At 34.6% G+C, this 22,151-nt stretch overlaps 1 protein-coding gene across 3 annotated transcripts in view; it reads right to left on the bottom strand.

Annotated features, from left to right (window-relative positions):
• The window catches only part of ORC5 (origin recognition complex subunit 5), an 80,533-nt gene that overhangs the window by 8,679 nt on the left and 49,703 nt on the right, over positions 1-22,151 (bottom strand). For 2 of the 3 annotated variants that reach the window (XM_055300953.1, XM_055300954.1), the window contains one exon: positions 1,809-1,921. The exons of the other annotated variant lie outside the window; for it this stretch is intronic. In XM_055300953.1, coding sequence (XP_055156928.1) covers positions 1,809-1,921 — 113 coding nt within the window. The remainder of the gene's footprint in view (positions 1-1,808; positions 1,922-22,151) is intronic. 3 annotated transcript variants of the gene reach the window in all.

The raw sequence follows: 22,151 nt of genomic DNA, 5'->3' as shown, positions 1-22,151 counted from the left end.
AGGATATGGGAGGGAGAGAAAGAAAAAATAGATTAAATGAGCAGAAAAGGAACACAAAACATGGGCATAAGGGAGTGGAAGAGGGAAGATGTAGGAAGAAGGAAGTGGTTATTCTTTGGACACTGCCCATGGAAAGCAAGGAAGAGAAAACGAGTAACAAAGCAAGTTGTAGAGTTCCCAAGTTCTAGGACAGAACCCGAGGTCTACAAGTCCTGTTCCCTTCTCAGGTGGTAAATGGAAGTGCACTTCTCTGGATGTGTTTAATATCACTGATGCTATGAATTAAGTTTCTGTTTGGTTTACTATATATTATCATATTGGGCATTCATAAGCCTCTGTCCTGTATATGTTTATGTTGGGGCACAACCCAACACATTCAGAGTAATGATGAAATCCCTGGAAGAAATAGGTTTCATTAAAAAATTATGTCTTTGATGGAGGCTCTTAGATACAGAAGTTTTTAAAATCATTGTTTAGAAAAAGAAAGGTACTGCTTTACAGCCACACTGAATACACTCAAGGTTTCTGTTCAATTTCTTTTGGGTAAGAGTTTGCCCAGTTTTGCCAAAACAACACATTTCAAAACCCCCATTTTATGTTTCAGAGTCCACATGCCATCAAAATATCTCAAATACATGCATCATAAGATCACAGAACTTTTTCTCTACACAGAAGAGACTTCAGGGCAGAGGATGCCAACCTACAGACTTTACAACTTTAGGAAGCTCTTAACTTCATTTGAGGAGACCTGCAAATCCATACCCATGTCAAGCACTATTTTAAGCCTGAATAAATAATGTTTCATGCCTATATATAATTTTGAAATATATATAAATATTTTCAAGATTAATTTTGAAGGATATTAAAATTAAATCTTCATATTCAGATGAGTTGGAAAAGCACTGTCTTACAGACTGTCTTGTTCCACCTACCAGTCTCCACACATGTTACTGCTACTACAAGGCCTGATAGACTGCTAGCCAGCTGCAACCATGAGATGAGGTGATTTAGTATAAATGGCTGGAACATTTTTCATGACAGTAAGTAGACTTCTTTGTGAGGAAACTTGTTACATTTTTAGACAGCTCTTATTTTGACAGACATACTTTCTTCCTTAGAACTTCTAATGGTCTACAACTACTCAGTAGTCTCATCCATACTGTACAAGAAAGTCCCTGATATACTCGATAGACAGTGACTATATCCTTCCTAGGGTTTTTCTCTCCTACCCTGTCTGTCAGTCAGGGAAGTGACTTGACTCCTCATTCTACCATTCCACCACTCTCCTCCTGTCACCCCTTGGCATGTGCCCATTTATCAATGCCCCTGTTAAAGTGCCAAGCACAGGACAGCACACCAGATTTGTTATGCCTATAGGAAAACAGAGCACAACTATTACATCCCCGGAATGAAACACCAGGATTGTTGAAACCTTGCAGCCAGTTAAAATACTCAGGTCTTAAGCCAGGCCTCTCCCACTTTGTTTTAGGACATCTGTGTTTTTTGTAGTCAACTGTCTATTAAATCCTACCTTGCTTCTATGGGACTATTTTCCAGTCTTTTAAGGTCTTTCAGAATCTTCCTTTTTGTTATCTAACAGATTAGCTACTTCTCCCAATTTTATGTCATTTGTAAAGTGATGAGAGGATTCATTCTACAGTGAAACTGATTCATTCTTGGCACTTAAATGATCTTCTCTTACTTAAATGACTAATGACATTACATTAGGAAGAACATTTAATTTTTATATTTAGTATATCATTTACATAACTCAAGACATTTTACATTAACGATTATTCTATGCTTACCTAGCAATAGCTCTGATGAACTCTAGAGATACTGTGCATTTGTATTTTGGTCCATCAAGCTGATCATCATGGCCAACCAGGGTTAAGAGCTGGAGGGTCACTAAAGAGGTAATCTAAAAATAAAAAAATAAAATAAAAACATTTTTATGAGCTGTTTTGATGAGATTACGTGAAGCTCTAAAATCTAAAATGTTCTGTAGTCCCTTTAGTAAAGACATATAACTGAATTCATATGAATAACTACAGAAAATATAACTTTGAAATTGGTATACAGAAATCTGTATACATGCTTGAAGTACTAGTTAAATTATCAGTCTTTAAGGATTCCACCAAAGACAGGTTTGTTTCATTAATGATTCACATGACTGCTAATCTTTAAAGCATATTCCTTCTGTACTCAGAATCTTAGGGAATTTCTATTGTAACACTTCAGAATATCAAATCTGAGCTCCCTTGAGAACTGAGCAGTTAAAACGTAGATGTGGGCCTTTTCCAGAGTTGGGTAGCTGGTTAGATGAGAGAGAAATACATCCTTCAGACCTGGGCTTAGTCTTGCTTTAAAACTGATCACCAACTAGGTAATCAGGAAAACACCAAAGGATTGATACTGTCAAAACCTGGGACACCTGGTGGCTTAGCAGTTGAACACCTGCCTTTGGCTCGGGGAGTGATCCTAGGGTCCCAGGATCCAGTCCCACATCAGGCTCCCTGCACAGGCCTATCTCCCTCTGCCTATGTCTGCTTCTCTCTGTGTATCTCTCATGAATAAATGAATAAAATCTTAAAAAAAAAATACTGGCAAAACCAAAAGTGCATTTTGATAGGTCAAACCAAAATATAAGATAACTTTACATTCATAAGCCCAACAAAAGCATTATGTATGCTAATATCCAAAAAGCAAGCTGATCCAAGAGCTGGAATTCCTTGAGCAGCGCAATCTCTTCTCCCTACCCCCCAATTTCTTATTCTCATCTCTTGGACAACAGAAGAAGAGGTCAACAATGGCAACAAGAAAAGATATGGAGACTTTGCTTTGTGTCAACATAAGGGATAAGAGTTTTTAAATCTGTAATACCTAATCACAAGTCTTAGCAATTAAAAATACTCAATTTGAGACTAATATTTTACAGATGCTTGGTAAACATTCTATGAGTGATTAAAAATAATAGCAGTAATGATTTGCTTGGTACCAAGGATCTGATACACAGTATCTCATTTATTCCTCAAAATCTTAGAAGGTGGACATTATTACATTCACTTTATAGATGAGCCTTAAAGGTGTTTTTTTTTTTTTTGAGCCTTAAAGGTGTTAAGTAATTTTCTCCAGATCCTAGAGTTGGCAGGTGGCTTAGCAAGATTTCAAACCTAGAGTCCCTGCTCATCCTACTATACTACACAGACACCATTCTGTCTCCTGTTAAAATTCTAAAGAGAAAAGTGTTATGCAGTGTTCAGTCAGCTGTCATTACTTTATTAACAAATTAAAAAATGAACAGATGGTAGATACCACAGTATTTTATATACAGAAAATTCTATACTTAGCAAATATGAAGCATTTTTGCTAATTAGAAAAAACATTTTGTGTTAATACATCAAAATATGAAGCTCTCACTCAAAACCCTAAGACTTTAATTTTTAATTCAATATCACAAATTAGGTTATGCCTTGAAATGTTTTTTTATAGATGTGTGAAAAGAGTTATGCATTCTGCAGCTGTTGTACGCTGTTTTACATTTCTATTAGATCAAGCTTATTTGCAGAGTTGAAATCTTACATACTCCATTTTTTATCTATCAAAATTGGCAAAGGCATTAACATTTTCCCATTATGAGAAGTTTGTCCTTTTCTTTTTGTAACTTAATTTTTGCTTTATATTTTTGATCCTGTTATTAAGTGCATTCACTTAAAATCACTGTTTTGCTAGCAAATTAAACCTTTTCATTATTATCTCATGGTTGCTTTCATAGTAATGCCTTTGCCTTACAATGTATTTTTTCTAATATTAATATACTTGTATCAATATTGTCTTAGGTGATAATTTTTCTTCCTTTTTTAACATTTTACTTTTGAAATATTACATTTTCTTAACTTTAGACAGTTATGTAAACAATATGTAGTGGGATTATCTTTTTATAGGCAGTCTGAGAGTCTTTATCTTTTAGTTAGACTATATGCTCCATTTGCTTGTATTGTAATGACATTCTAAAATTTTATCCCTACCATTGTTAACCTTTCTACTTGTTTTTCTTCTATTAGTCCTTCTTGCCTTTTAAAAAAAGATAGATTTATTTGTTTATTTATTTATTTAAGACAGCATGAGTGTGCACATGAGTGGAGGGAGGGGCAGGGAGAGAGAGAGAGAATCTTCAAGCAGACTCCCTGCTGAATGTGGGACCTGAAGCTGGGCTCAATCCAAGGACCCTGAAATCATGACCTGAGCTAAAATCAAGAGCCAGATTGCTCAAACAAATGAGCCACCTAGGCACCCTTTTTTCTTGCCTTTTACTGAACTGAATTATAATACTTCTCCATTTTATCATTTGCTCTTCTATCTTGGAAGTAGTTATACACTCCAGTACTAATTTCTTTTTTGATTTCTTCTTTGGCCCCCAAGGCATTTTAGAATTCTTTAACTTCCAACTCATGAAGTTTTTCTAGTATTTTTAAATTTGAAGATTGTAGGGAGTGGGGATGGGAGGGAGTTGCTGCAAATCACAGGATGTGGTCTGTATACTAGCAATCCATTGAAATTTGTTGAGACACCTGGGTTGTCCAGGAGCAAAGAATGCACAGGGACCCGAATGTCACTGCAACAGAGTGAAAATGACCACAGTAGTCACCCTGTCTGTCCTGCCTGCCAGCCCCCTTCCCTCTTTGTCTCTAGCATGTGTCCAGCTGATAGTAACTGAGCACAAAACATGCCCACAAAATATGATGACCTCACACCAGGCAAACAGACTGGAATGAGATAACAGTCTTCTCTCTTACTTACAGAAGTACCTATATAACATATCCTCCATTTTGTCTCTGCCTGCAAAACCTAAAATACTTAGTGTGGCTCTTTACTAAAAAGTTTGCAAACCCTCATTAGAAAATTGCTAGATTCAGGTAATTAATTTAACCAATGTGGAAATCCAGATGCTCACTGACTTGCCCGAAGTGATAATGACTGGACAGTGCCAGAAACTCAATTGGCTAGGATTTAGGTTTCCTAACTGTAATTCCAAAACTTTTGAAAATCATAACTAAACTGTGATCACAGCTTAGAGAGCTAACATCTAATGAGTTGTATTAGACTTTTATCTGAAAAAAAGAATGTGTTGATTGAATGGGGATGATCTATAAAAAAGGAAGCATTCCCGAGAACAGAACTGGTGGTGTGCGCCTCCAGCAACAGGACAAAAAGACTCTTTGCCCTTTCTGAGTAAGTCTCATTGTGGAGATGGAGTTGTTTAGCTGTCAAGCAAGGTATTAAGATCATCCAATAATCTTCCCACTCCCACTCCTGAACCTATCTGATTCCAAGCTTAATCTTCTAATTTCAGATGAGAAAGAAAGAACAAAGTTAGGAAGACCTATCTTCTTCGACTTAGTACAATTCAGATTAGTCACTTCAACAATTTGAGCCTCAATTTTCAAAACTAAAAATCAGAATAACAACAAACCAACAATGTAGTATGTTCTAAGTATTTATGAGATGACAAAAAATGAGCAGAAAGTCAAGGTACTATTTCAATGCCAAGCACAGAGGAACTGCCTAATAAATCATACCTATTAAATAATCAGTATTTTAATTCTGAGTTTATTGAACTGATTATTATTATGATTATTTATTTAGTTTATTGAGTTTATTGAACTGATCAGTAAACTTAAATGTCCCATCTGCTTAATTTTTTCAATATCTAGTCTGCTTAACAATATTTATCGCTAAACTGGCATTCTGGCTTATATATCTGTCTCCTTATAATTAATTCTAATCATATTCCTGAGATACTGATCACCTATAGGAAAATCTACAAAACCCTACAAAAAACTTAAAAGCTAACAGCCAGTTCCTGAAGGGCTGCCCAAAAACTGCTCTGGAGTCCTGACTCTATAGGCTACACGAACCAGATCTTACCACTGCTGCCCCTAGTCTCATTGAGCTTTCAACTTCCATTTAATTTTCCAAACTGTGACATGAAAATTTTAAACTTGTTTTTAGTACTTATAAACATCAAGTGTTCTAGATCAGACACTGGTGTGTTTGAAGCCCATAAACTGTATCTGAAGGGAAATCAATTCCTTTATTCAAATAATTATATAAATAAGTGATAGGAAAAGTTTAAAAAATAGCCAAAATTAATGAACTGGTAACACTTGCTACCTATCTAGAAACTTAGTCATCAGACATAGATTTTCTAAGGGGATAAAAATCATTAGAAGGCAATCCTATTGTTTGTCAACAAATTTACATTTATATCTTAGAGAGCCTTTGTTAAAGGGTGGACAGAGGAAAAGAGCCAAACCTTAATGTATCTCCTATGATCACCATAAGAATGGAGCATCAGACAATGAATGACATGAAATGAATAAATGAAAGTTCCTTTCAATATGAAGCACAAAAGTGCTTCTTTATACTACTATCATTTTAAAAACTTTTCCTAGATTCACTGACCTCACCTCTAGAACCACTTCTGTTTATTACCTGCCCAGCTTCTAAGCCACACTTCAGAAGAGATTTGCCACAGGGAATACAAGACTCCACTATTATTCATATGAAGAAAGTAACATCTAGACTTTTACTAGAAACTAATCATATTTCTCTTCTCAACTTAAGCCAAAAATGAGTAATATTTGTTTTATAATGATCTATTACATACATTTTAAAATTCATTAGACAAATATTTATTGCATACTTACTATGCATTAACCATTTTGGCATATGTGCTATCTTCCAGTTCATAAAATTACAAATGGTATATCCCTTCTATCCTAGTGTTTGCCCCCAAATAATATAATGGTGTTCACAAATATCAAAATTGGTACATATTACAATAGAAATATAAAAAGAGTATTTTTAAATCATTACCTTTAACTTTTATTTTTGAGAGTTTAGTACGTATTAGGTGAAAAGTCAAAGACCTTGTTGTCTTGACAAATTTTGAATAAGACAGGGATTCAAATGAAAAGAGTCAAATAGGTAATCATTTCAATCCCATTAGATTCCTTCACATTTTCACTGGAAATGCAAAGAGGAAAATGAAATGATAGGAATGGGAATCCAGGTGATACAAAAATCAAAGAGAATCTGAAGTAAACTACAGGTGGCAGATTACTATTCTTTTTCTAAGTGAAGTTATTTCTATTGTTAGCATCCTTACCTTATCCCATGAAGATATAAGGAAAAGTAAAAATGATTCAAGGCAAAAATGATTTCATAAGCCAGTAAATGCTTTTCTTAGTAACATTTTATATGCACATATGAGTAAAGTTAATGAATGGTTAAAAAATTAAGCTATTCAGCATTTCTATGAAAGATAAAAGCTTTCATTTACCTAGTGTAGGAGTTAAAGTTCAATGAAACAAAAATGGTTAAAATTAAATTGGTTGTTAAGAAAGTGTGGCCTTTTTTTTTTTTTTTAGATGCCATGCTTTTATGCACACAGCACGGAAAATACTAAAAATGCATATATGCACTTAGTGAAAACAGCATACAAGAGTAACTGTAGGATTCCCTTTATAGAAAATTCTAGAAAATGCAAACTGGAGTGTCCACTTGGGGATGGCAAGTTGGGTAGGGCTGGGAGAGAGAATATGAAAAAGGGCACATGGAAACTACAGGGGCTATGAATTATTCATTATCACGACTCTGGTGATGCTCCCATTGCGGACACATATATGAAAAAATATATTTTATACTTTTAATAAATGCAGTTTTAATATATGTCAATACATCAATAAAGCTGTTAAGAAATAAAGATTCCATATAAAATCTGGACCTCCTCTTCCTCTAGAAATAATTTAACATCTGGCAAAGCTGTATTGACTCCACCATCACCCTTCCCTGTATCTTAGGTGATGTACCTATCAAATGAGGTTATCTGTAAAGTACTCAGCACAGTGCCTGGGACACAGTATTCAGTATTATGAGGTATTATTTACACTATTACTACCTATTAGCATTTATTTTTTTATTTCAAATTTAATGAGTTTTTCTAACAGCCCATTAATTTATTTAAAACTATATTATTTTATTTGAAAACACTGAATTTCCTATAGTGCTCTGAATAATATACCATGCTTGACTTGTTTAGAAACAAAGTAAAACTTAAAACTATCTGCAGGCTAAAAATATTAGTATTAAAAATGTAAAATTAAAAATTATATGGCAGCTTGGACCCACATGTAGAGAAAATTAAGGAATGTGAGAATAGTTCTGAGGAAACAACCCAAAATGCAGAAACATGGAAAATGTGAAAGAGATGATTGAACATATTTCTAATCAAAGATCTAGAAGGAAAACAGAGATGGAAAAAAGGGGGCACAAGCAATATCTGAAGAGATAACAGATGGGAATTCATTTGAGGAGACGAAAAACAATAAACCACAGAATTAAAGAGGTAAATAAATCCAGAGAAGAGGAAATAAAAAGAAATCCATACCTAGATATGTCATAGTGAAAGTGTAGCCCACAAAAGATAAAAACAATTCTTGAAAGTAGCTAGAGAAGAAAACACATTACCTTCCAACAAGTGGCAGTTGGACCTACAGATTTCTTAAGAATAAGGAAAGCCATAAAATAGTGAAAAGATAGCTTCAATGTACTGAAGAAAATCACTGTTAACTCAGAACTATACACAAAGAAAAACAATCTTTTAATACTGAGGATGAATTAAATGCATTTCTAAACTAAGAACAACCAAACGTTTGCTACCAATAGATCCTAAAATCATGGAAATTCCTAAAATGTGCCTCCAGGTGAAGGCAAGGCAACCAATTAAAAGGTGAAATGCAAGATGGAATGAAGAATGAAGAGTGGAAAATATGATGGTAAATGTAAATGAATGTGCCCAGAGAGTTAACAATATTGTATTATGGGTTTAAAAAGGTTAAAAGTGCACAATAACAAAAATATATAAATTGGAAGTACAGAAAATGAAGTTGAAATGTTCCAAGATCCCATGGTATCTGAGAAAATAACAATATTATTAAATTTTACTTTGATAAGTATGAATGTTATAATTTTTAGAATAACAACCAAGAGAACAGAAAGAGGATGTACTCCTAGAGAGGAAAAAACTGAATTATAAAAATAATCAAAAAGAAAGTAAGAAACAAAAATAGAAAATAATAAAATTCTATTAGTCATTATTTTAAAAGTAAACTACTGAAAATTAAAAACAAAGATTATTAAAAAAAAAAAGAAAGAACAATTATACACTGTTTAGAAGAGATACCTCAAGGGCAGTCTGGGTGGCTCAGTCAGTCAGTTAAGCATCTGCCTTTGGCTCAGGTCATGATCCCAGAGTACTGTGATCAAGGGGAGCTGAGCCAAGGAGTCTGCTTCTTGGGTTCTCTGCTCAGCAGGGAGTCTGTTTAGTCCTCTCTCTCTGCCCCTCCTCCCACTCATGCTCACTCTCAAATAAATAAATAAAATCTTTAAAAAATAAAATAAAATGGCTTTAAAAAATAGAAGAGATATTTCTAAAACAGAAGAATACAGGAAAGTTAAAAGTCAAAGGACAGAATGAGATACATCAAATACTAACTAAAAAAGAAAAATCAAGTATATCAACACAGATAAATCTAATTTTACAAGAGATTTAAAGAAAGGTTCACTTAATAATGACAACATGCAGGCCCCATGTTTGTCTCTCTTACAAGATGAGTTGCTTGAGATCTTTAATCTTTACTACAAAGGGATGAGACACAGAACAAGATCAGCAGCCAAGGAATAATGGGGGTCTTTGGGGAAAGAGTACAGATCACTAAGAATCAAGACAAACTCATTATCCTTCCTATTTTGGAAAAAGGTAGGAATCACAGTAAGAAAGTAGGCCTGAAATTTCAAGAAGGATATACAGAAAAGAGTAAACACAGTTTCCTATAGCAAAATAAATTCATTAACTTCAATCTTCTCTATTTTTCTGTAAAGGATTCATTTGCTAAAGTAGGTTAGTAATAGTCATTTGAAACTCACATTAATCTTATTGTTAAATGTAGGTTTCTTAAGTAGTTGTCTTTTAAAATATAAGAAAACATTAATTACCATTACTCTGCCAGTGGCATTTCCTTATAATATTTCTTGTAACTTCTACTTTCCTGTGATTCAAATACTCTTCATATATTTAATCTTTTAACTAAAATTGTATGCTAAATTACTTTTATGTATTTTTTCATAAAGAAATGCAAAAATCTGTGTTTAGTTAAATTAGAATTTCAAGAATATTTTTGGATAGCTTACACTTTTATTACTTTTATCATATTAGTTACAATAAAATTCCAAAGACAGTAAGTAGAACCAGATAGTTCCTTAAAGTCACTACCAGAATTCCATGAATAATCATGTAAATTGTGCAAAGGATACAATATTGCTTTAAGATGTAGCAGTCAAAAGTCATTTCCAAACTATTAGTAAGATTACTGTAAGATTACTGCTCAACTGGGGGTTGGGGGGATGATTTAGGAAAGGTTAATACACAAAAATATCTAAAACCAAAATGAAGGGATCCCTGGGTGGCGCAGTGGTTTGGCGCCTGCCTTTGGCCCAGGGCGTGATCCTGGAGACCTGGGATCGAGTCCCACATCGGGCTCCCAGTGCATGGAGCCTGCTTCTCCCTCTGCCTGTGTCTCTGCCTCTCTCTCTCTCTCTCTCTCTCTCTCTGTGACTATCATAAATGAATAAATTGAAAAAAAATTTTAAAAAAAAATAAAACCAAAATGAAGCAATTAAATTTGGATGTGATTTTTCAAATTACAAATTATTAACTTCTAAGATTTTTTTATTCCTTGACTTTACCACATGAAAACATAGAAACAGAGTTTAAGAGAGTATCACATAAAGCAGTGTACAAATGTACCAACAATTTACAAGTACTCTCCAGTTTATTATATCACTAGAGTAAAACTGAAAAAAAAACCCATGTACAAAGATTAACCTGTGGTAACAACATTTTGAATCTCAAACATATTACACGTAAATGAAAACTTGCAGAGGTTTTCATATATGAAGCTTTCGTAAAATTATTTCTATATATGTGTAAGCTCAAGGATAGCTACCTTCTTCTCTTCATTAGCCAATTCTTAAAAATTATCTAATTTTTATTTCCAATTGCATATGCAGGAAACTTTTAAGTACTGTGCACCTATTGATTTACTTCTTTGCCCAACTTTAAATGTTCATGACAGAATAATGAAATCCTATCTCCAGGTTGGCATTAATACCTAAATAGTTTGATATGGTCAGTGGGAATATGGCAGAGGGGTGAAGGTACTCAGGACCAGACTCATTATAGTGTCTCAGTTCTGTGTGTGTACCTATGCATACAGAAGGTACAGGTGAGACCACAGTCTCTCCCATCTGTCACAGCAACCAATCTTGTCGCTAGTTATCACCATTATTAAAACCCCAAATTCAAGAAATGATTCTGAGTAAGGCTCTGTTTCTAGCAAAGGATAAACTGGAATATACTGCAGTCAATAAAATTAATGTCTTAAAAGGATTTAATCTTGATTGGGTATAAATTCCCTAAATAACAATGGTAAAATATACTTGAATATTCTGAAAATAATTTTAGCACTAATCTTCAGAAGGTTTCTCATGCAATTGAACTTTGAATTACCCTTGAATATATTTTATAAACAAATACTAACAAAGAGCCTAGAAAGTAGAGTTAGAAAGAAAATATTAAAAAAAAAATTAAAATACAGGAGAACAAGTCAATCGGAGAAGGACAAACAGTGTATGTTCTCACTCATTTGGGGAATATGAATAATAGTGAAGGGGAATATAAGGGAAGGGAGAAGAAATGTGTGGGAGATATCAGAAAGGGACACAGAACATAAAGACTTCTAACTCTGGGAAATGAACTAGGGGGTGGTGGAAGGGGAGGAGGGCGGGGGGTGGGGGTGAATGGGTGACGGGCACGGAGGGGGACACTTGACGGGATGAGCACTGGGTGTTATTCTGTATGTTGGTAAATTGAACACCAATAAAAATTAATTTATAAAAAAAAAAGGAAAGAATGTTTCTATTATATATTGTTAAGGCTACAGATAAAAAAAAAAACCATATATAAAAATTGTACTCTAGTTATTAAATTGATTTCCCACAAGAAAAAAAAATAAAATAAAATACAGGAGAACTTTTGGTCCAGACAAAATGGCATAGATTCATATTTACTGTTCTTCCCTGGACAACCACACACTCTGGAAATAACCTAGGAAGCAATCAAAGGAGGACTGTGAAAGGTAGAAAGAGGAGGATGAACCACTTACAGACCCACAACTAGAGGAACAATATAAAAGCAAGGAGTCCTGGGATTCCCCACCCAACAGCACAAAATGACCCCTAATTCTCAATTCAGAACAGAAAGCTACCCAGGTAGGCCTAATTTCTCCCTGAACTGAACACAAACCCTTCCTCCACAGAACTGGCAATTATGAGTTCTATGTCTCAAAACACTGTCTTTCATGAATAAAGTGGACATAAAGATATTCTCAAAATGAGGGAAAACTAAAGAATCTGTCCCTAGCAGATCTACCTTTAGAGCATGGTTAATGGAATTTCTTCAAACAAAAAGGAAATGATCAAAGGAGGAAACCTGAGTGCTGAGAAACAAGACAAAACAGTGGAAAGAGCATGAATATATAGATAAATCAAAAAGACTATCTCTTTGTGAGTTTTTAAAATTGTATGATTGGGGCACGTATGATTGGTGGCTCAGTGGCTGAGTGTCTACCTTTGGCTCAGGTTGTGATCCCGGGGTCCTGCATTGGGCTCCCAGTAGGGAGCCTGCTTCTCTCTCTGCCTATGTGTCTCTGCTTTCTCATGAATAAATAAAATCTTTAAAAAAATAAAAAAATCATATCTGATTAAAAATTATACCATTTGATATTCAAGACAATATTAAAACCACAATGAGATACCACCTCACACCAGTGAGACTGGCTAAAATTAACAACTCAGTAAATAACAGATGTTAGGGATCCCTGAGTGGCGCAGCGGTTTGGCGCCTGCCTTTGGCCCAGGGCGCAATCCTGGAGACCCGGGATCGAGTCCCACATCGGGCAACCGGAGCACGGAGCCTGCTTCTCCCTCTGCCTGTGTCTCTGCCTCTCTCTCTCTCTGACTATCATAAATAAATAAATTTTAAAAAAAAGTCAAATTCTACTTAAAAAAAAAAAAACAAATGTTAGCAAGGATGCAGAGAAAGGGGAACTTTCGTACACTGTTGATGGGAATGCAAAATAGTACAGCCACTCTATGACCCAGCAATTACACTACTAGGTATTTATGAAAAGGATACAAATATAGTGATTCAAAGGGGCACATGCACCCCAATGTTTATAGCAGCAATGTCCACAATAGCCAGGAAAAAGCCCATACGTCCATCGACAGGGATAAAGAAGGTATGGTATACATGGGCACACACATGTGCACAAAGGAATAGTACTCAGCCATCAAAAAGAACAAAATCTTGCCATTTCCAAGGACATGGATGGAACTAGAGGGTATTATGCTAAGTGAATTAATTCAAAGAAAGACAAATACCATATGATTTCACTCATATGTGGATTTAAGAAACAAATGAACATAAGGAAAGGAAAAATAAGATGAAAATTGAAAGAGAAGCAAACCATAAGAGACACAGAACTCTAGGCAACAAACTGAGGTTGCTGAAGGAGAGGTGTATGGGGGAAGAGATAATTGGGTGATGGCCCTAAAGGAAGGCACTTGATGTGATGAACACTGGGTGTTATATGCAACTGATGAATCACTAAATCCTACCTCTGAAACTAAAAAAAGAAAAAGGCAATGCCAAAAAAAGGTGGATGAATCTTTTAAAAAAAAAGTGGGTAAGCAAAGAGATTTAAATGGAAATAAGATTACCATACTTCACAGAAAGTAGTAAAACACAGACACCACTTATAAAACAAATATACAGTTATTACCTAGCAACTGTACTGGGCATTTATCCCAGAGAGCTGCATGTTCACAAAAAAAAACCTACACACGAATGCTAATAGCAGGTTTAATTTGTAATAGCCAAAAACGAAACTACACAAAACAAAACAAAGAGTAGGAAAGCTGAGATGTCCTTCAAGGAGTGAACAGTTGAACCAACTGTGGTACATCCATATCATGAAATACTATCTAGCAATAAGAAAAATAATGAACTATGACACATGCAACAATTTGGATGAATCTCAAAGGAGTTAATTATGCTCAGTGGAAAAAAAGCCAATCTTAAAATATTACATACTATATAATTCTGTTTATAAAAATTCTTGAACTGATAAAACTTCAGAGATGGAGACTGGTGGTTGCCAGATACTGGCAGAGGTGAGTGCGGTTATAAAAACAGAGGTCCTTGTGGTGATGTCAACGTCTATGTCTTAACTATAGTGGTGGATATACAAACCTACACATGGGATAAGATTTCACATAACCCAAATATACATGGATAGATATACACAAAAATAAATATATAGGAAAGTGTGAAATTTGAATAAAATCAGTGGATTGCATGAATGCCAATCTCCTGGTTGTGACACTATAGTTTTGTAAGATCTAACCTTTTGGAGAAACTGAATACAGGGCATACAGAAAGAGCCAATGTTATTTCTTACAATTGCATGTGAATCTACAATTGCCTCCCCCCCCCAAAAAAAAAAGTTTAATTAAATAATTAAATGTTTATTAATTAAAATAAACATACAAGATCCAATAAAATAAATACACAAGAAAAAATCTGTAAGGAAGTACAGTGAAAAATGTTATCTAGACCTTACTGTGGTGATCATTTCACAGTGTATGCAAATCTCAATTCATTGTGTTTGTTATATATCTGAGACTAAGATAACATTGTATGTCAATTATACCCCAATAAAAATGTACATACATACATAAATATACTGATAAAATACACAAAATACAGAGGGCTTTAAGAAAAACCTTAAAACCTGCCAGAATAAATTTCTTCTCAAAATGTTTGAGTACCTATGAAGTTAGAAATATCTACTTGTAGAAATAAAAACATTTTTTGACTCATATTTACAGAAATTTAAAGAAATTACTTGATCTTAAAATGGGCAAATTAGAGAAGTTATTGTGGTGAGGCTACGTGGATTTTAAAAAGCATATAGATTACAGGTTTTCTTACTGAAAGCCAGATAATTAGTTACAACTTGTGGCTCAGCAGCAAAGGATTTGTAGCTGCCGGTTTCATGCTCCGAGCCCATAAAGGTCGCACAAAGTTTCTCGAAACCCATGACTTGTACAACTTATTTCCTCTAGACCATACGATTATAGCAAAATTATTACTATGTAAATCCCAACCTGAATGTTCCACATTTTCCCAAAATTTACTTTTTATTTCTATTTCTTAAAACTGTGAAAGTTTTTATGTTGGGTCTATAAAAACCAAACGCTTCAAATTTATTAAAAAAACAAAATGTTTCAATATAAAAATGACTACAAAATAAAAACCTAAGCTAGTTCATCAGGACAGAGAACCTTGGAGATCAATGCCTTGTTTTACGGATGAGAAAACAGACATCATAAAAGGATGAATAGCATTATCAGTCCCTGGTCAGTCACCCCAAACAAATATGTTGAGGCACTTTAGCAGATGTTTCAAAATTATTTAATCCAAAAGTCCCAGTGAAAAATACATATAACATGTATATCATACTAGAGATTTACAAGTAACAAAAACATCTTAGAGTTGTAATAATAAATTAAATTAAGCAATTAATCTTAAGAATCTTCAACATATTAAAAATGTTTAATCAAAATAATGCCTCTCTTTGGGTGTTGGTGAATATTAGAAGATGGTCTGCCAAGGCTACTAGCTACTGTACTAAAGACCCCAGTCAGTGCTTTTTAAATCTATTTTCTAGTGTCCTTCAAAATTCCTAAGAATGACATATATGTAACCTAGCATTCCTTCTTTTCTTCAGGACCTAGTAGAGGATATGGACAAACCTGAGAGGAGGGAAAAAGAGCTACAGGACTGGTTAATATCAGAGACCATGGGTAACACTAGTATGGGGACTGCAACTTATTATTGAATCCAAGCTCTATAGATCAAATACAGACATTGACAGATCTAGATCTCTAGATTATAGATACAGACACTGTGGTAGGCACTTTAATTTCTTCAGACCTCACAAGAACCCCACGAGTCAGGTATGAACCTCTTTTTCTAGATAAGGAAACAACTTCAAAGAGGTTAGTAAATGTTTAAGGTCACTGAGATAATAGTTGTAAGAGCAGCACTAAATGTGAACACCATCTGAATCCAAAGCCCACAGTCCTTATACTACCCCAAAAGGGAGCTACAGAATACAGGAAAAAGATAACTTTGTTGGGACAGACTAAGGAAAGCTTTATGGAAGGAGTAAAATACAACTCTGGAAACATTACACACTGAAAGGAGGTTCTGTAAGTATGCTTGCTGGAGATTAGAAACCCAGCAGCAAAGATACTGCAGACAAAACAAAGACCTTGATGAAACTAGCAAAAAGGATAAAGAAATATTTCAACACAGGCAAATGTCCAGCCCCATGGATACATGTAAAAGCCTTGAGAATTAATAATCAACAATCTCATGAACAAAACTGTCAGCTGTGAGGGTGTGATGTCACCAAAGTAAAATATTGAGTGGAATTTATTAGCCTAATGAATTTCATTATGTTAACTTTTCATAAATCAGACTAGACATTAGACATAAAATTACTGCTTTTAAGACTTAATTTTTAAAAGATAATTAAGGGTGGGGGAAAAAACATGATTTCTTAAAATCTGAAATTACATAACACTCAAAATGGTATTCCAATGCAAAATTTCCCATTTGTGGATTAAAGATCATTTATTAAAAAAATTATAATATGTAAGTAACAGTTTATAACATTAAGTTAGGATAAACATTAAAATTTAAAAAAGCAAAGTTAATGAAACATTTTAATTATTTAAGTAGGTTTAAATATTTGTGTGGAAATTATTACGCCCCTTTTTGGTTTCTTTTATCTATATAAGGCACATACTTTTGCCAATAATTTTCAGATTTTAGGAGGGTATATACTGTTTTCTACAGCTGTTTCTCTTGTCTAGTGAGTCAAGCTGAAATTCAAATGAGTGAAATTCAAATCAACATGAAAGTAGCCTACGGAGTGGATTTTCTTTTTCCAAGTCAGGATTTAGATTTTGTGCCAAGAAATACAGAATAAAGTTTTTAAAAAAATAAAAGCTGTACTGGAAGAAGTCAGGATCCAGCAGAGGATATGGACTAAATTTGAGAAAAGGGGGAAAAAGAGCTATGGGAACAGTTAATGTTAGTGTTAAGTTTTAGTCGTATGTTGCCACTGATGCTTTTCCTCAAAATTTCTGGGTTTTAGTACTTGATTTAAAAATAAACAAAACTCCTAAAAATCTGAAGCATCTTGCTATCAAAGAGAACGGTATTGCCCTAGCTTTTATGTACTAGCAGCATATTGGTCATAATTAATTACTTTCATTTTACTTTAGCTTTAAATAATCAATCTGCCTAACTCAAATGCCAAAGTATATTTTTCCCCTCTGCCTAGCTCCTAGGTCATGAGGGAGGCATTCAAAGAAAAATTATAAGTGAAAACCTTACACTTGGAAATTTTTAAATTTACATGTTAAATGGGGTCGTGCAATATTTACTTAGTTATTAATCTTTGCTCTGTGTACTATTATGTTCTTTGTTCTCATCCATGTAGGGGATGAGCTGATTATTTATGTCTTAACAAGAGGGGTTCATGTAACCACAGTGAGGATTTTTTTCTTAATCTGAGAGGCAGTCACTAACAAGCTTCAGCTGGAAGTGCTTGATGTTAAAACAGTGTGAACCTGCTCCTGGGCTAATAAACTATGTTCTTTCTGCCAACAAAAGGAAATCAATTTACAACTGTAATTAATTTTTAACATGCTCATTATTTTTATACTTTCATAGGTTGGGATCTATGTCAATTGATTTGTGAAATATCCTGTCCTGTTTGTCCTGGAGTTTTACAACCTGAAACATATTAAATTATTTAAATAAAAGCACTTAACACGTGACATGTTAATACATGAGATTCATACAAACCACAGCACCACATTTGATCTGATTTCAGGTGACATGATAGTTCATGAGCATGTGGTGGACATCAAGAGTTCAACTGACAGTTTTACACACACAAGGTAGGGCTGATGAGTGCGGCAGTGGAAGGGATAGGCAAATACTGTCAAAGTTGCTCAACTTAAAACCATCACCTTTGGAATTTTATTTCCCAGAGAAAAGGTGAGGAGTAGCTAGTCTTCCCTTATGCTCAGATAAACAAAAACTGGCATGTATGTTTTTACACAGAGGAACCAAAGAGAGTGCCTATAATCCCTGGAACTTATTAGCACATAAATGACTGCAAATTGTCCATATCTAGAAGGCCATAACTGCAAGGTTAGGAGAATGGGAAATCACTCATTCAATGAGTGAATCTCATGTTGAAGGCACTGTGCAAGACACAAAAATGAAAAGACAAGAATCTTTGTGACCTCAAAGAATTCAATATATCACATAAATCAAATGGTAATGACACAATATGAGAGATGCTACTGATGTGTGTAAACTCGGCTATCTGATTACAGAGGAGAGAGTGAGTAATGGAGGGGGGGAGGCAAAATGTGGACTCACTAAGAAAAGACATTTGGAGTCTGGACCACAAAGCATAAAAGAGAGCGCAACAGTGGTAAGGTGACAGCACATGTAACAATACAAAAGAAAAACTGGTGTGTTTTCAGACAGGAAACAGCTTATTGTGAATGGTGTAGAGGGTGAATAAAGGAAGTGGCAGAAAATGGGGCCAGTCTGTGAAGAACCTTAGAGGAAATGCTATGGAATGGTGAATTGATTTTACAGATAAAGTAACTCGTTTTTTGTGTTTTGGGGTTTTTATTTTTAAGATTTATTTATTCATGAGAGAGAGAGAGAGAGAGAGAGAGAAGCACAGACTCAGGCACAGGAAGAAGTAGGCTCCATGCAGGGAGCCCGATGTGGGACTCGATCCCAGGACCCCAGGATCACAACCTGAGCCACAGGCAGACGCTCAACCACTGAGCCACCTAGGTGCCCCGTGTAACTGGTTTTAAAAAGTGTAAGTAGAACAAGATCAAGTTTCTTTTTAAGATAAATTCAAAAGTACATGGTGACAGGGAGACCAGTCAGGACACTGGTGCACTAGTCTAAGAGCTAATGAAGCTATGTATTCGAGGCAAAGGTCATGTGAGTGGGAAGGAAGAAGTCCAAGAGACATCCGTATTTAGGAAGAAAAAAGATTGAACTTGGTAACCAACTACAGGGAAACAGAAGTGTTCAGAGATGATTTCTCCGGTGAACTAAAAAAACCCTGGTATTATCTTTGCTTTTCTAGCACCTAACATCCTGTACGCCACACAGTTTGAGCTTGGTAAAAGGCTGAATAAATAATTTTGAAATCTAGGTGAGGCTGAAAAACAGAAAAAGGTTTAGGGAATAATTTCTTGTTTGGATATACACGTGTGTGATGGACCCAGTACCCCTAAGAATGATTATTCAGTTGACAATCTGAGTCCAGACCTAGAGAGGATAATGGCTAGAAATACAGGATTCAAAAGATATCAGTAGACACACAGCATTTGAAGGGAATAGATAAGATAGTTTTGGGTACACTTATTTCACTTTCTGATTCCTAACAAGAGCATGGTTATTTTTGATCCTAAGAATTCAACTCTATCACATTTAGGGTATCCACGTTGAGGGAGCTATTAGGTTCTACAGATGACTTGGCACTGAGAACTCCAATTTCTTACTGAAAAACTGAAATATGTCTTTGTATGGGCAGGTGAGGCCAATGTCCTTCAAAGGACTTCAATTAGTTGTGAGCCAACAAGGAATCAAGACAATTTTTCATTGGAAATCCCCTTAAGGGGCAGCCTGGGTGGTTTGGCGATTTAGTGCCGCCTTCAGCCCAGGGCGTGATCCTAGAGACCCGGGATTGAGTCCCACGTCGGGCTCCCTGCATGGAGCCTGCTTCTCCCTCTCCCTGTGTGTCTGCCTCTCTCTCTCTGTCTCTCATGAATAAATGAATAAAATCTTTAAAAAAAAAAAAAGGAAATCCCCTTAAGCATGAACATTTGTCATAATCATTTTTTGAAGAAGTATTTTAAATACAGTACACATTCCTGTAACAGATTTTTTCCAAATCACTTATCTCCTAATCTGTTATTAAAACTTCTTTCTTCTTTAAAACAAACTAGTCCTCAAGCTCTAAGTACGCATTTGCCCATATAGTCACTTAATAGTACAGGTTTTCTTAAATAGGCATGTACAAGCACATACTCCCATACATTATTTCGTGCTTTCAGCAAAACAAAATCTGCCAAGTCAAATAAAATTTATTAGTGTTGAATATATCTCCCCCTAAAATGTGAACAAAAGGTATACATTTGGGATATTTATTAGAAGTCTTATGAAGCTTTGAGAAAGGTGACTATAAAATACTGCCTATGAAAATAAGGTACCAATGTATTATTTTACTTAGAAGTTGAAAGCATAATTTATGCAATTTTTTTTATCCCTTAGGCAGTATTTTACATGTTGCCCTTAAGCAATGGTCCCATTTTGCAAGAGTCAGGTAAAAACACCTATTGCTGGGCTGATATATTCACAAAGGTAAAATGGCTACACCAAAGAAATTTAGTATTAGATTTAGGGAAGACAAGAGAGGAGCAGAGTAGGGGTAAACACTGTTCTTTTACAAATGACAACAAGAAATTTAACCTTTACCCCTGGGCAATAGAGTAAAATATACTGTGCTTTTTTTTCATACTTAGTAATAATTAATATTAGTATTCCTTACCACCAAAGTAACTTTGCTCTTTTCAAATATGAAATATCCCAGAATAGTTTTTTAAAAATCTCCGGAAAACAGAGTGGTCTCATAGTAGAAGAGTAATACACCCACATCAGGGGTAGGAGTAGATTTGAGAATCTAATTTACTGCACCAGTGGAGACAGAGCACCATGGCAGGCAAGCCCTTCACTGCGAGGTAAGGGTCTGCCTCTGTCAAACAGCACCCCTGCCGACCTATTCATCAGTGAAGTAGGCATTAAATAAGCGTCCTTTACCATGTTTGCAACGAAATGTTCCACAGTCTCAGCTGCAGTTAAAAACAATAGTAAGTTATTAGAAAATGTTAGCATTCAAGGTATTTTCTGTGATTTATATAATTTACCTTCATAGCATCAAGTATTTAAGTTGGATATTACAGAGAGACTGGAATGCTTGTACAAGCCACATGAAGCACAGAGAAATCACAAAAGAATACCTTTTCACATTTTCTAATACTCTAGTATGCACGGAATTTGTTCTCAAGAAAACGGTTTTGTTTGCCAACCTAAATATAAAGAAAATTATCATACTTAATGTCACTTTATATGAATATATTACAGCTAGATTTTAGGATGTTTCCCTTTATGTTTACAAAGTTCAAATTCTTACCTAATATATGCATGGGACAATATTTCATTAACTATAATTTCTGGTGTTATATATCATTTGACAAATGTAATTACTTTTTCTCTAAAAATATTAATCAAACAACTGTAATACTATACAATAAACTGATTTTTTTAAGGTAAAGAGGTTTATAAGCAAAGTCTATAAAATCATCTTATTTGGTTAAAGTAGTTTTGGTTAAAAATTTACATAAAGTTTGAAATACTGTATATAAAAGAGTGACATAATAGCATAATTTTTAATCATATAGTATTTGAAATATGCCCATGTAACTTTTTAAGACCCACTTAGTTTATAACAAGCCAAATATAATACACTACTTATCTGTCCATAACTTAACAAGTTTCAAGTCTTAACTGAGATTGTTTCAATACCAAAAGACACAACTAACCAAATCTAATTTAGTTACAGCTAAATTTAATCGGGTATTAGCAAAATTTGGTTATGACACAGGCATGTCAGAAAGATTCAACAAACAGGTTTGTTAATTTTACTTGAAAGAAGACACTCAAATACATATATTATCAAATAAAAGGAACTACTGAAGGGAAAAATCCTATTTTCAACTATTCACCT

Source organism: Nyctereutes procyonoides, unplaced genomic scaffold (genome assembly GCF_905146905.1).
Source record: "Nyctereutes procyonoides isolate TBG_1078 unplaced genomic scaffold, NYPRO_anot_genome, whole genome shotgun sequence".
In the NCBI taxonomy this organism is placed as follows: Eukaryota; Metazoa; Chordata; class Mammalia; order Carnivora; family Canidae; genus Nyctereutes; species Nyctereutes procyonoides.
Note: the sequence above shows the minus strand (reverse complement) of the source record. Positions and strands in the feature narration are given on the sequence as shown.